This window comes from Dermacentor variabilis, chromosome 5 (genome assembly GCF_050947875.1).
Source record: "Dermacentor variabilis isolate Ectoservices chromosome 5, ASM5094787v1, whole genome shotgun sequence".
Lineage (NCBI taxonomy): Eukaryota > Metazoa > Arthropoda > Arachnida > Ixodida > Ixodidae > Dermacentor > Dermacentor variabilis.
This window is the reverse complement of record NC_134572.1, coordinates 5,573,143-5,586,078: the sequence shown is the minus strand read 5'-3', so window position 1 is coordinate 5,586,078 and position 12,936 is coordinate 5,573,143. Positions and strand designations below refer to the sequence as shown.

Below are 12,936 nucleotides of genomic sequence, written 5' to 3'. Positions count from 1 at the left end.
CTTAAGAATGTCAGAAAGAAGTATCCGCCTCGAAATACCGTAAGCACGACTATGGGATACAGGCGATGACTGTGAATGTGGATGTTAAACCAACTAGCCCGTATTTTCAGCAGCAGGAGTGGGAGCAGTCTGATTGAAGAGGAGGAAGATATAATTTCTGTGTCACTCCTTATTTTCTGCTTTTCGTTGATTTCGCTGAGCATTAAAGTTAATTCGGTTAACGTGCTTTTGCCTGCGTTACTTGATTCCCCTCCAATCATCCTTAGTGGGTACACGCCAAGGTTTGACGTAATCATCATCAGAAGCAGCAACAGCCTCAGTAGTACGCAGTAGTCAACAGCCATGTGTTCGCGTTCTAATTCGACCGTGTCCAGCCCACGTCCGCCAAATTCTGCATACGAGATCGAAGCCGAAGAACACGATTCCAGCTTGTCATGCTCGATAGAAATGGAGGAGTTCGAAGAGCCAAAGGAAAGGATGCTCGTACAAGTACTCGAGTATGGATGTGAGTGCGTTTCCGTAGTTCCCGCCTTGGGTCTCGCGCAGCGGTGATTTGTTTGTACAGAGAGCGAAAGGCGCAGATAACTTGCAGAGTATCAGAGAAAATACAAAACGTAATCCCCTAAGGACGACCGTGTACAGCAGGCGTACTTGAAATAGGTAATGCATATTGAGCAGGGCCACTGACATGCAATTTCTGCCTTTCACTTAACCGGCTAGCTAGAATGTTACTCACTCTTACTTACATAAGGCACTTTCGATCTGAAAAACAAAACTGAATCGGGAGGATATGCGCCGCTGTTGTTTACAATTACACAAAGCAGGTTACATATGCGTAATGTTAAAACAAATTTGTAAAAAGCTGTGCGTGTTAAATTTATACGAAAGCCTTATTTGAGAGGAAGCATTTCTCTGAGAATAAATGCGTTCTGTGGGATTTAAGAAAGCATGCACATTTATCGCGATAGCAATTATGTGGACACTCCAGATGCATTTTGCCGTCGCCGTGAGGCTCCGTATGAGTGAAAGCTTGTGAGACTGAGCCGGCGAACGGTTCAGTCTCACGTGCGCGAGCGAGGAACGCCGCCCAGGTGCGTGCCCTCTCATGTGGCGCGCGAGACACGGCGGTCAGGCGAGGGAGGAGGGGCGCTGTTCTCCGGCGGCTGCCAGGGTGTCTCGATGTCCTCCTCGCCCGCCGCTCCTTACAGAGTGCAGACCACCACGGCGTCTGGTACGGCGTCCGCGATTCGCGTGGCCAACGCCGTAGTAGACGTCGCTCGCCTTGGAACAGCCACGTGTGTGCAAATAAAGATGCATATTTATAGATATTGCCGTTAAATATTCACAGCAAGCTTTAAGTCGTCTCCAACACGCAAGCCTTGCATTATGTTTGCTCACGAAGGAAACGGAGACGTGCTATTGAAACCGGCACGCAATGATCGTGGAGCGGTCTCCCCCTTTTGTCATATTTAGCGGACCACCAGCAGGAATGTTTATCAGACATAACTGTAGACCCAATGGCACGAGTATAAGCATGTTTTATAAGTACTTATTTATTTATCAAAGTACACATTTCCTAATGTTCGAAACCATATCAGACGTATACACAAAAACACAAAAATGCAATCCTCTGCCATGGAATGCGTGGAAAATGCCAAGTAGGCCTTGCAAATATATTAATAATAATGTAGCGAGAAAAACGTGCACACTGTTCAGATCGAGGCTAAAAGGCTGCAGCGGATGGACCACGTGCCGCCATCTTTGCTGTGCTTAAACGAGAGAGACGCGCCTGCGTGCCTGCAGCAGTGACTGTGGCACCGTTTCTCCGCGGCGACGACGCTGACGCGCGCGCCACGCAGGCGCGGCGGCGTGCTGCGCGACGGCCGCGGCGCTGGCCCTCTGGATCCTCTGGCTGGGCCGCAGGGGCGGCGCGGAGCACGCGCGCCAGCTGCGGTCGCTGGAGCTGAGTCACTCGGTGGTGACGAGCAGCGGCAGCTTGCGCGGGCTGTGGGTGGACGACGGCAGCAACGGAAGCACGCTGGCCTTCTACGGCGTGCCCTACGCCGAGCCCCCTCTCGGGGCCGCCCGATTCCAGAGGCCCACGCCCGTGCGACCGTGGACCGGGGAGCTCAGGGCCACGTACAAGGTGCGAGAGCTCGTCAAAGCAAACCCCATGCAAGAATCCCTTTGCATGTTGCGGGAGGTGGTTGTTTGCGGCGCTGTCTTGGCAATATGAGTTATCAGTGGCGCTCCCCTTACCGCATTGCCTTCCTTGCCCGTATGCGAGAGCCAAGCGGTACGCATAAGAGCGCCACTAACTGTCTAGGGCCAGTTCGTTGCCCTGCGCATTGTCTGCGACCGCCTCTGGTAGCTGCGAGCAGAGGCGTCTCGAAACGCTATGGGTGTCGCGAGGGAGCAATGTCAGCACGCGGTCTACCGCGCGTTTCCACCCGCACCAGTCACTGTGCAGTTTCTACTGCTGTGTTAGGCGACCCTACCTTCAGAATCGGCCCATGAGAACGCTTAGACCGTGACAAGTAGTTGCGGCTAGTTAGAAAAGATTGCTAAACGCAATTAAAGTGACAAAATTTTCCACAATCACAAATCAGAAAGCGCGGATTGGGGAAAGTGAGGATTTTCCGGCGGAATTAAGGCCGGGAGACGTTATGACTGGGACTTGGCTCATAATTTTTGAAATATTTTCTTCTCTATTATGCAGACTACTTCAGGAGAGTTTAGCCTTCTTATGTGCAGTCGTTGGTGTCAGAGATTCCGGGACACTGTTTACAGAGCGCGGCGTCCTCTTTATAGGGACCCTGAACCATTTCTCCGGCTTGGTTGAAAAACACATTCTGCCGTTAGCATACGCTGCTGTGAGTATCTCATTGAAATTATGCGCTCGTGCGCGGAACGTACAGCTCACAAGTGGAGCGCGAGGTCACCTTTTTCTCAAACACTCTCTTTCAACAAAGGCCTTCTCCTCAGCCGTTTCGGGGCTGCTGGCGGTTGCATAGAGTTGCCTACAATTATTGTATGAAACTCTGTGGGCGGCTGCTCCATGACGTCAACGGGCGAAATTCCATAGAGTCCTGCCATTGGCCGATAGCTGAAATCAACTTAAAAAAATGGCTGTGGCTTAGCTAAGGTTAAGCCCAGGATGCGAAGCATACTAGCCTTTATTTTAGTTGTTGAACCACTGTTTAGCCTGGTGAACTGCTGTTGCTTGGCTATATTTGGTTCGGCTAGACGAAGAAACAACTCATGCGTTACTCTGCTTCGCCTGGAAGAGTGGAACGCGACAGCGTTCCCGTCGACCCGCCAAGGGGTGTAAGACAATAGGCTACGGCGCAGCGACTACGCGCCCCGCATTGGACGCGGTGAGCGTCGAGCAACGCAGCGTTCGGCGCGGCAACGAAATGTGCGCCTGAGCAAGCGACGCACGCCTGAGCCTTAGAAACAGCTCGTTTCTAAGGCAACACCGCATTCACTAGAGGCGCTTTTGTACCGCTTTGAAGCATCGTACTCGTGGCTCAGTCATTCCTTCGTCGGCTCTCGTGCGCGTCGGACGCTGGGATCATGTGCTCTCTCCGAGCGGTGTCAGCGGCTTCAGGCCGTGGTTCTACTGTATCTGCTGAGGATTACAAGGTTATTCTGCCCCAACTGCCAACTGGAAACGCTTCCCTGAACACTGTATTTCTTCATTGTGATGTGTCTGCGAGGCCCTACCGAATCAACGATTTCGAAGAAGAAATTGAGCGCCTACAAGTAGTCAAGGATGTAGCGTCGATCGGTGCCTACCAGATGAATCATGTCTGGGCGCTAACGACACATTCCATGGCCGCAAAACAAGTGCTCGTAGATGCAAAGGAACTGCGCATCAAAGGTAAAAGATGCCTTGTCATCGATCCCAACGACAGTCAGGTGAGAGTCAAACTTCACTGGCTTCCTTACCATATCAGCGACGACGCCGTGCGAAAAGCGTTGGAACCATATGGGAAAATTGAAGAAATGAGTAGAGAAACGTGGCAGACTGGAAAATTCAAGGGAGCGCAAACCTCATCTAGGTCGGTGATTTTGAGACTGAAACACGGATTTACTGTCGAATCGCTTCCGCATCAGATTCGTATTCAGGGCAGCAACACTCTTGTAATTGTGCCTGGACGACCACCCCTGTGTCTGAGATGTAAGAAATCGGGCCATATAAGAAAGGATTGTCGTATCCCGCGGTGTTCTGCATGCCGCAAATTTGGTCATGAAGCTGACGACTGCAGGAAAACTTACGCTACCATGACACGGGAAGACGGCGAGAACGCCGACACAGATGCGCTCATGGACGAGGATGAAGCTGTAGAAACTTTACAGCCTCGTACCATTAATCTTTCCTCGTGGGTGCCTGAGCCTGCAACACCAACCACGCAAAAAGAAGCTGAGGCCGACTCTCCAGTGAAGGCTGTATCACCTGTTGTCTCTGTAACAACGGATAAAACCTCGGGGGAGCCCGAAGAAAAGTGCAGTGTAGTGTTTCAAGTTCCGTGCCCTTCAGTGCCTGTGGAGTCGCCGACGGCGTCTAAAGTGAGCTACCCAGCAGAACCAGAACGCCCGGAGACGCCCGTGGCGTCTGACGACGCAATATCTGCGACAGAAGCAGAGATTGCGGACTTAGGAGCGGAACGTCCCAAGACGCCAGCGGCGTCTGAAGCCCCGTACCTTCCAATGGAAGCGGAGACGCCAGAGGCGTACCATTCCCTGGAGTCTGAGCCGGAGGACGCAAGCTATAGGGCTACAAGGATGCCTGAGCCTGGTTCGGACGAGGATGAAGGCACATCAGGGAGCATTACAGAGATGAGAAGCATGGTGCAAAAAGTAAAATCGAAAGCGGCCATGAAGAGGAACCGTGTTACCACGGCTCCTCGGATACCGCCCGTAGAAAAACGTCACAAGCGCTCCTTGTGACCTGTAAAGATCACGCCTCAAAGGTATGCATCATTGGCCGGAGTATCGGCAGTTTTATCACTATGGCTTACTTAAAGCTAGCAACCTTTAACTGCGTGAGCTTGGTCGCACGCAGGAGGAAGCAGTGGTTTCTAAATCTGCTACTGCAAGAAAATGTTGACATTGCGTTTATTCAGGAGACAAAACTTTCATCGAGTGTGCAGTTGGAAGAGATGGACCACTTTGTTCGCCACCATTACTCGTTTCATTTTTCGCCTGCTTGTGGTTACAGTGGAGGGACGGCAGTTTTGGTAAAGAAACACTCAGCGGCACTAGTGTACCCCGAGTGGGACAAGGACCGAAACGGCCGTGTATGTAGTGTGGATTTGATATACCGGAATGAACCATACAAGCTTGTTTCCATTCATGCTCCGAATGACGCACCGCTACGAAAAGAATTCTTTGCAGGCCTGAGGCAGTATCTTGACTCACCATGCCGTACCATATTTGCCGGAGACTTTAATTGTGTTTTACGTGCTTCAGACTGTTCGAAAAAGCGATCTCCAGATACCAGCCTAGCAGAGCTCAGGAAGCTTTTGAGAGACTATGACTTGCAAGATGTTACCGAGCTTGCGCCAGGAGATAATGACGGTTTTACACATTGGCAAGGGGACTGTCATTCAAGGCTTGATCGGTTTTACGTGTCTAGTGAACTCTCATCGTACAACGTGCGTTATAAAGTGCAACCTGTTGCTTTCTCAGATCATGCGTTTGTCACAGCCATATTTGAAGAAAAGGAAATAACAAGAAAGAGGCATAAAGAGTGGCAGTTGTGGAAACTGAATGAGAGTCTGCTGGATGACAAAGAAATATTCGGCAGCATTAAGAATCTAATCAAGGAAAAAACGAAAGGAGGAAAGGTAGACGCGATATTGTGGGAAGAGATAAAGGAAGAATGTAAGATGTTTCTACTTGCAAAAGGACAGGAAAAATCAGCGCTGAAGAAGAGCGAAAAGCTGAGCTTGATACGAACTCTCAAAAATCTAATCGAAGCCGAAAACTGTCATCCGGGTACCTTCACAGAAGATATCAAAGAGTGCAAAGGCCAGCTGCTGTCAATCTTGGAGAAGGAATATAAAGGCGCTATGATCCGGTCTAGGACGGAATCACAGCAGAGAGATGAGGAACCGCTCAAGATTTTCAAGACAAAAGAAAGACAGCATGGCATGAAAAACAGAATAGAAGCAATACAGAGCGGGGACAGTATTCTCAAATCACAGAATGACATCGAGACTGCCTTCACTCAAGCATACAAAGACCTCTTCGAATACGGAAGTAACACATGCGACCGTGAACTCTTGCAAAAGTTTGCTTCAACGTTAAACTGCATAGATGACGAGACAAAACAGCAAACGGATGAGTGCATATCAAAAAGCGAAATAGAATGGGCCATACAAAAGCTAAAACCAAGAAAATCGCCAGGAGTAGATGGACTCAGCACTGCCTTTTACAAAAAATTTTCACCGGAATTAGTCCCAATATTACGCGGCGTCTACGATGACATTTTGAAACGAGGATTACTGCCGCCATCTATGCGACGAGGTCTTACTGTCTTACTGCCAAAGAAGCATTCAAGGCAAGTGCCGACAGTGAGCGATTTCCGCCCCATTAGTCTTTTAACGACTGATTACAAAATACTTGCTAAAATTATAGCTAGACGGCTGGACTTTGTCCTCGGATCAGTTATAGGCAACCATCAATCTTATGGCATCAAAGGACGTCGCATCAGTGATAACCTGCATGCTATGAGGATACTGTGCGAAGCTACCTCCGTTGGTGGATCCAGGGCAGCGGTTTTGCAAGTGGATCTGAGCAAGGCTTTCGATAGAGTAACACATGACTTTCTCTTCAACTTGCTTAAGGCCTGCAACATTGGGGACCGACTTCTAAAATATATTGGTGTCTGCTACAGACAAGTGACGACGCGACTGGTAATCAACGGACAAACAACTCCCACCATACAGCTCAACAGATCCGTTAGGCAAGGATGCCCCATGTCACCAGTTCTTTTTGCTCTGTACTTAGAACCCTTGTGCCGAACAATTCTGAACGACAGCAGCATAACAGGCTTCAGTTTCGCAGATACTTCTCTGAAAGTCCTCGCCTACGCCGACGACCTTACGCTTGTGGGTGCCTCCAGAGAGGAAATCCGCCAAGGAGTGCAGCATGTCATGGACTTTTGTAAAGTTTCTGGTGCTAAAGTGAATCGAGAAAAGTGCGCGGGTGCATGGCTAGGTGCCTGGGACTTCAAACCAACCACCTTCCTAGAGGTGAAGTGGACGTCTGAAATCATCAGCTACCTCGGTGTGTGTTTTAATACTGCCAACCTACAGAATGGACAAAATACAATTCGAAGTGGTGCCCTCGCGGAAAAAGTGCAACAGTGGCATGGGAGAACGGTCCCGCTTATGAACAGAGCCTTTGTGTGTAACACTGTGTTCTTCCCAGCTATATGGTACTCAGCGCAGGTGATGCCCTGTTTGCCGGCTCAGGTGAATCGAGTGCATAGATTTTGCGCAACATATATTTGGGAGTCACGGTTTGAGCGCATGAGGCGCAGTAATTTATTCTTAAGTAAGGCAAAAGGAGGCCTAGGGCTGGTAAACGTAGAGGTAAAACTCAAAGTTCACAGGTACCTTTTTTTCAAAAACCAAACCCATCATATTATACGTCATTCTTTCAAACAATTAGGAGGGGGGTACTTAAGCGAGTGGATCGAAGGTGCCCAAGGAGTCCCACGAGCCCGCACCCTAAAATTCTACAGGGAGGTGGAGCAGGCAGCTCGCTTCTTCGAGCAGCGTTTTTCTCAAGAGTACCTAAAAAATGTAAAACGGAAGAGTCTGTACTGGAACACTATAGATATGCTATTCCCACCACCCCTATATCGGTCTCGAGTTGGAAGCCAGCTGGAGTCTGACGTTTTCAAGCGTCTACCAAAATATCCTGTAAAAACAGCGATTAAGGATTTCTTTGTAAGGTTACATGTCGAAGTTCTACCTGTAAAAACATGGCTACGTAACAAGGGTTTCTTCGTGCCGTGGTCAACGGACTGCCCGCTCTGTCCCTGTCCAGAATCATTGCAGCACGTATTTTTGTTTTGTACAAATGCAGTACTATTTTGGCACAACATACGAATTGTGTTTGATGTGCAGATATACCCAAATTGGGATAACGTAAAATATCTGACACTGGAAGATGACAAAAATAACAACAGTGTTGAAACCCTGTTATTGCTAGGTTTGTATGCAATTTGGAGATCCCGAACTGATTACGTCCTTGCACTAGAAAACGCAAAACCTGCGTGGACGCACTTTTGTGATGCTTTTGCGTATACAAGTTCGCTGCTGGGCGGCGAAGATGAGTTTAGCAAGCAATGGCAGGTGTGGCAGAAGCGCCTGCAGCAAAGATGAACACTTATATAGATGTGAAATTCTTTGTGTATGTGTGTGTGTGTGTGCTAGAAAAGCTGTGAAGAAAGAACGCTTCCGTGCATGGTACCTGCTATGTTAAAAAAGGAAAAAAAAAACTCGTTGCTCAGTGAAAAAAAAAAAGAAAGTACTCGTGGCTCAGTGGTAGCGTCTCCGTCTCACACTCCGGAGACCCTGGTTCGATTCCCACCCAGCCCATCTTGCAAGAGTTGAGCCATAGCCACCTAGAAACAAGCGCAGCTGCTTATATACCGCCGCGAGCGACGGCGCGAGTTGGAGCCCCGTTTCTCCTCTGTCGTGACGTCACGGTGTCACGTGGTCAGCCTTGAAGGCGACGGCGCGAGTTGGAGCCCCGTTTCTCCTCTGTCGTGACGTCACGGTGTCACGTGGTATTGAAGGCGACACCGCCGCGCCTGAGGAGCTGGGTTGAGCTCTAGTAATATGCTTCGCATAAAATGTTGTTTGGATCAGTGCTCTCCTTTCCGCTGTTACTGTGTATATTTAGTAGCGCAGTTTACTAGAGAGGCTCTGCGCAATATTGCATTTTTAATTTCGGTTTAATGAACGAATGAATGTTTATTTCATCTTGAGTACACCTTCAAGAAAGGTGCAGGGGCAAAAGGCGCACAGCGCCTGACAGGGGCCCATGTACCTGCAATATACGCTTTTATTATACACTATTTAGTGGTAGTTCATTGGCAGTGAGCGGACACACATATCGTTACATATTTTAATACATTGTACACGAGTTTACACAAACTGAGAACAGAATTGACAAAATTATTGGGTTGCAGTTTGTTTGCCAATATAGACGGTGAAACCAGGAAAAATCTTCCCCTTTTCCCCCCTCTTCCCCTTTCCTCTCCCCGTCCACAGGCAATAAAGTACAGGTTATACAGGTAAATTACCATAGTACACAAAAGTGCAGCATATAACCATGAACATGTATCCACGTAAAACAGAAAAAGGACAAAAGCAGGTTATAATATATTTATGTTGCAACAATCACTCTCTCAAGCACTGTGTTAGTAAAAATTCCTTCACGTGGTTTTTGAAGGCGTTTCTAGTCATACTGAAATCAATGTTATCTTCTAGCTTATTTAGGATTGTTAGTACTTCGTACCTGGTTGTTTGTTTACCATACTTGGTCCTTGTGTTTAGGGTCCGTTTTTTTAGTCTCATATCGTAAGGAACTTAATTAATGTTCTCGTGTATTAATAGTGCATTTATATATATATATATATATATACTGCAGTAGTTTAAAATCATAAACGTCCTTAGCTTTAAGCATTCGGTTTTTAAAAAATAATGGTAATGTGCTTAGTTCATGACATGGTCCCTGATAGTTTTCATAAATGCGCAATATTTTCTTTTGTAGAATAATGAGACTGTTGTAGTTAGTTTTTGTTGTGGTACCCCATACCAATATGCGGTACGATAATCTGGAGTAGAACAGTGAAGTATATAAGTTTTGTTTCAGCCAAATAGGTATTAAGTGTGCAATTTTATACGAGCATCCAACAGATTGGGAGAGTTTGGTAGCTAAATTATTAATGTGTACATATTATGAAAGGTGCTCTTGGAACCAAACACCAAGAAACTTTTGCTCCTTAACTCTGGTTATCAGTTGCCTTTCAAAAGTTAAAACTATTTCTCTACTTAGTGGTTTGTTAAGTGCACGAAATATTATGTACTTTGTTTTTGCTGTGTTAAGCTGCAGCCTATTTTCCCGGTGCCAGGCCGCGAGGGACGCAAGGTAGGTGTTGGCCCTTCTTTCTAAATCTGTTAGATCTGTGGAATTAAAAAAGATATTAGTGTCATCGGCATACATAATAAGTTCAGGAGATTTGGGTATAGTCACAATGTCATTAATGTAAACAAGAAATAAAAACGGTCCTAATATTGACCCCTGTGGAACTCCTTGTGTTAACTTTAGCTGTGATGATGTGGTGTCTTTTATTTGCACGATTTGATAGCGGTCACTTAAGTAGTTTTTAACGAGCTCTAGTACAACTCCCGGCACACCATAGCTAGGCAGTTTGTGCAGTAGGATATCGTATTTTATTGAGTCAAATGCTTTCTTTATGTCGAGAAATAAACCAAGTGTTAACTTTTTACTGTCAATGTTTGTAAGTATGCTATCTTTAATATAGGACAACGCTTCTTCAGATGATCTATTTTTTTTAAGTCCATATTGGCTACTAGACAAGATTTTGTGCTTGTCAAAAAAGAAATCAGCCTTTGGTTAATCACACTTAGAAAGATTTTGTACAAAATGGGGAGCACCGATATCGGTCGGTAGTTTGATAAATTATTTCTATCACCTCTTTTAAATATAGCTCTTACTCGTACTATCTTAAGTTTATGTGGGAAAACACCGGTTGTTAGCATGAGATTAATAATGTGAGCAATTGTCCCCGAAACAAGGTGAAATATTTCTTTTAATTCTTTAGAGCCAATTTCGTCAATTCCAGGGGCGACGTTACTTTTCAGCAGCCTTATGGACGCTTCCATATCGGTAGGAGATGTTGGTTGCATGAATATTGTTTTTTTCTAACATGGGTATAGCTGTAATATTAGTCTCACAATCAGTGGCATTAGGCTCTTCATAACATCCTGCATTTATGAAATGGGCATTCATTGAGTTAGCCAAATCCTCACCACAAGTAGTTCTACCATTTATAGTCATTTCCTTTATATCACCAAACTGTTTCTATTTATTAGTGCTTTTACCATTTCCCACACCTTCTTAGGGTTGTCATAAATGTTCTCAAATTTTGCTGCGTAGCAAGAATATTTAGCTTTTCTTAAATCATTGTTCAGAGAATTTCGGAATTTTTTCTATTTACAAAACACTTCAGGGTCCCGGCAACTAAGGAATTCGGGGTATAATTTATTCTTATCCTTTATACGTTGATATAGATTTTTGTTTATGCAAGGTTTTCTGTATTTTTTATTTCTACGCACCACGATTTTCTTGAGTGGAAATTCTTTGTCAAAACAGCTATAGACCATGCGAGAAAACATATCTTATGCAATGTCGACATCGCTCTGCTCTAATATAACGCTCCAGTCATGCCCTTGAACTAAGTTAACGAATGGCTCGCGTGAGCTATCATTTAAGTTTCGCAGAAATGATACCTGCTCATCAGCCTCATTTTTATATCGAGTAGTTAGTAGAAAGAGTGGCAGATGGTGGCTAATATCGGAAGAAAAAACACCCGGTTTTATGTAATCTGCGGTGAGGTTTGTTATACAGACATCTAATAACGTAGCAGTGTCTGTTATGATTCTAGTGGGTATATCTATATAATTTTGACAGGCATACGTTGACAACAGGGTCATAAATTCTCTAGAGTACGAGTATGAGGATTTCAGGTCAATATTGATGTCGCCCATAATGACAGATGTGCCCCTATTGAAAGCATTGTCCCATCACAGCGTCTCAAAGAAATTGTGTTCACCTGATCCTCTCCCGCCAGTGCTCCTTTTATTTCTACATTATTCAGGCGCTGGTATTGCTCCAATTCTTCACACTTCTGAACGAGCCTTTCGTTTTCCGCTTTCAGTGCGCTATTCTGGTTTACAATGTCATGCATTTCCCTCCTGAGCTGTTTTATATCATCTGCTATGCCCTTTACGTCATTGCAAATGTCCGTACAGAAGGATACGCTGTCCTTCAGTTCCCTCATATCTGATCTGTATAGTCTCGCTTGAAAATGTCAAATGCTCTCACTAATTCCCGGAGGTCTTTTATATCCAATGTATCTTTTTCAAAATCACCACCGGCGTCTTTTGCAACTCTCTTTGACATCACAAACACTTTTACAAACACTTTGCGCTAAGTTCGGCAACAGTGCGCAGAAAGCCAATAACACAAAAGATTTTTGTGAAACAAATGTCTCACCTGTAAGGCAAAGCAAAATCACTTAACGTGCGCGTCTTTCGAAGCACCGCTGCCGAACTGAGCGATAGACACGCTGTTGCAGCTATATATCGCTGTCGGCTCCCTGGTGGCCTTCCTGGCTGTCGTCTCTGCGCTCCGTCCAGCAGGTCCGCCAGGCACGCAGGCTGGTATCGCGACGATTTCCCGGCAATGGTCACGAGAAGCCTCCCTATCGCTTTGCGATGCCACGGAACCACACCTGTTTGTCTTGCAATGGTGTAAGGCAAAGCAAAATCCCTTAACGTGCGCGTCTTTATATGAACTTTGAACTTAGAAATACGAACTTAGAAATATGAACTTACGGAGGAAGTCGACTATGTCTGCTCACGCTCGGCAGCGGCCGCCCTTGTTGGAACTAAACTTTGGCCACTGAGCCAAAGTGGATGACGTGGCCCCAGACGCGTCGCGAGCTTGCCTGAGCGCCAACATCCGACTGGAATAGGTCGTCTGCTTCCCAACTTGCACACCTTCGAGGTGTGTCGCCATCATTGTCGAAGCTCGTTGCGAGCGAACGTAAAGGCGACGTTTCGTTCTACCCTCGGAAAATATGTAAATGCCGTAGATATAAGT

At 46.4% G+C, this 12,936-nt stretch overlaps 2 protein-coding genes across 2 annotated transcripts in view; both read left to right on the top strand.

Annotated features, from left to right (window-relative positions):
* Positions 1 to 317: 317 nt before the first annotated feature.
* The window catches only part of LOC142582202 (uncharacterized), a 36,841-nt gene continuing 24,222 nt past the window's right edge, over positions 318 to 12,936 (top strand). Inside the window, exons 1-2 of the mRNA XM_075691620.1 lie at positions 318 to 505; positions 1,860 to 2,146. Of these exons, the coding sequence (XP_075547735.1) occupies positions 435 to 505; positions 1,860 to 2,146 (358 nt within the window). The 5' untranslated portion in view covers positions 318 to 434. The remainder of the gene's footprint in view (positions 506 to 1,859; positions 2,147 to 12,936) is intronic.
* Positions 3,127 to 4,955, top strand: LOC142582201 (uncharacterized). The gene has a single exon (XM_075691619.1). The coding sequence runs from the start codon at positions 3,577 to 3,579 to the stop codon at positions 4,951 to 4,953; it is 1,377 nt and encodes a 458-aa protein (XP_075547734.1). The 5' UTR covers positions 3,127 to 3,576; the 3' UTR covers positions 4,954 to 4,955.

What these genes read in the sequence shown, in the direction of transcription:
- LOC142582201 (XM_075691619.1), top strand. Translation starts at nt 3,577, where the DNA reads ATGTGCTCTCTCCGAGCGGTGTCAGCGGCTTCAGGCCGTGGTTCTACT.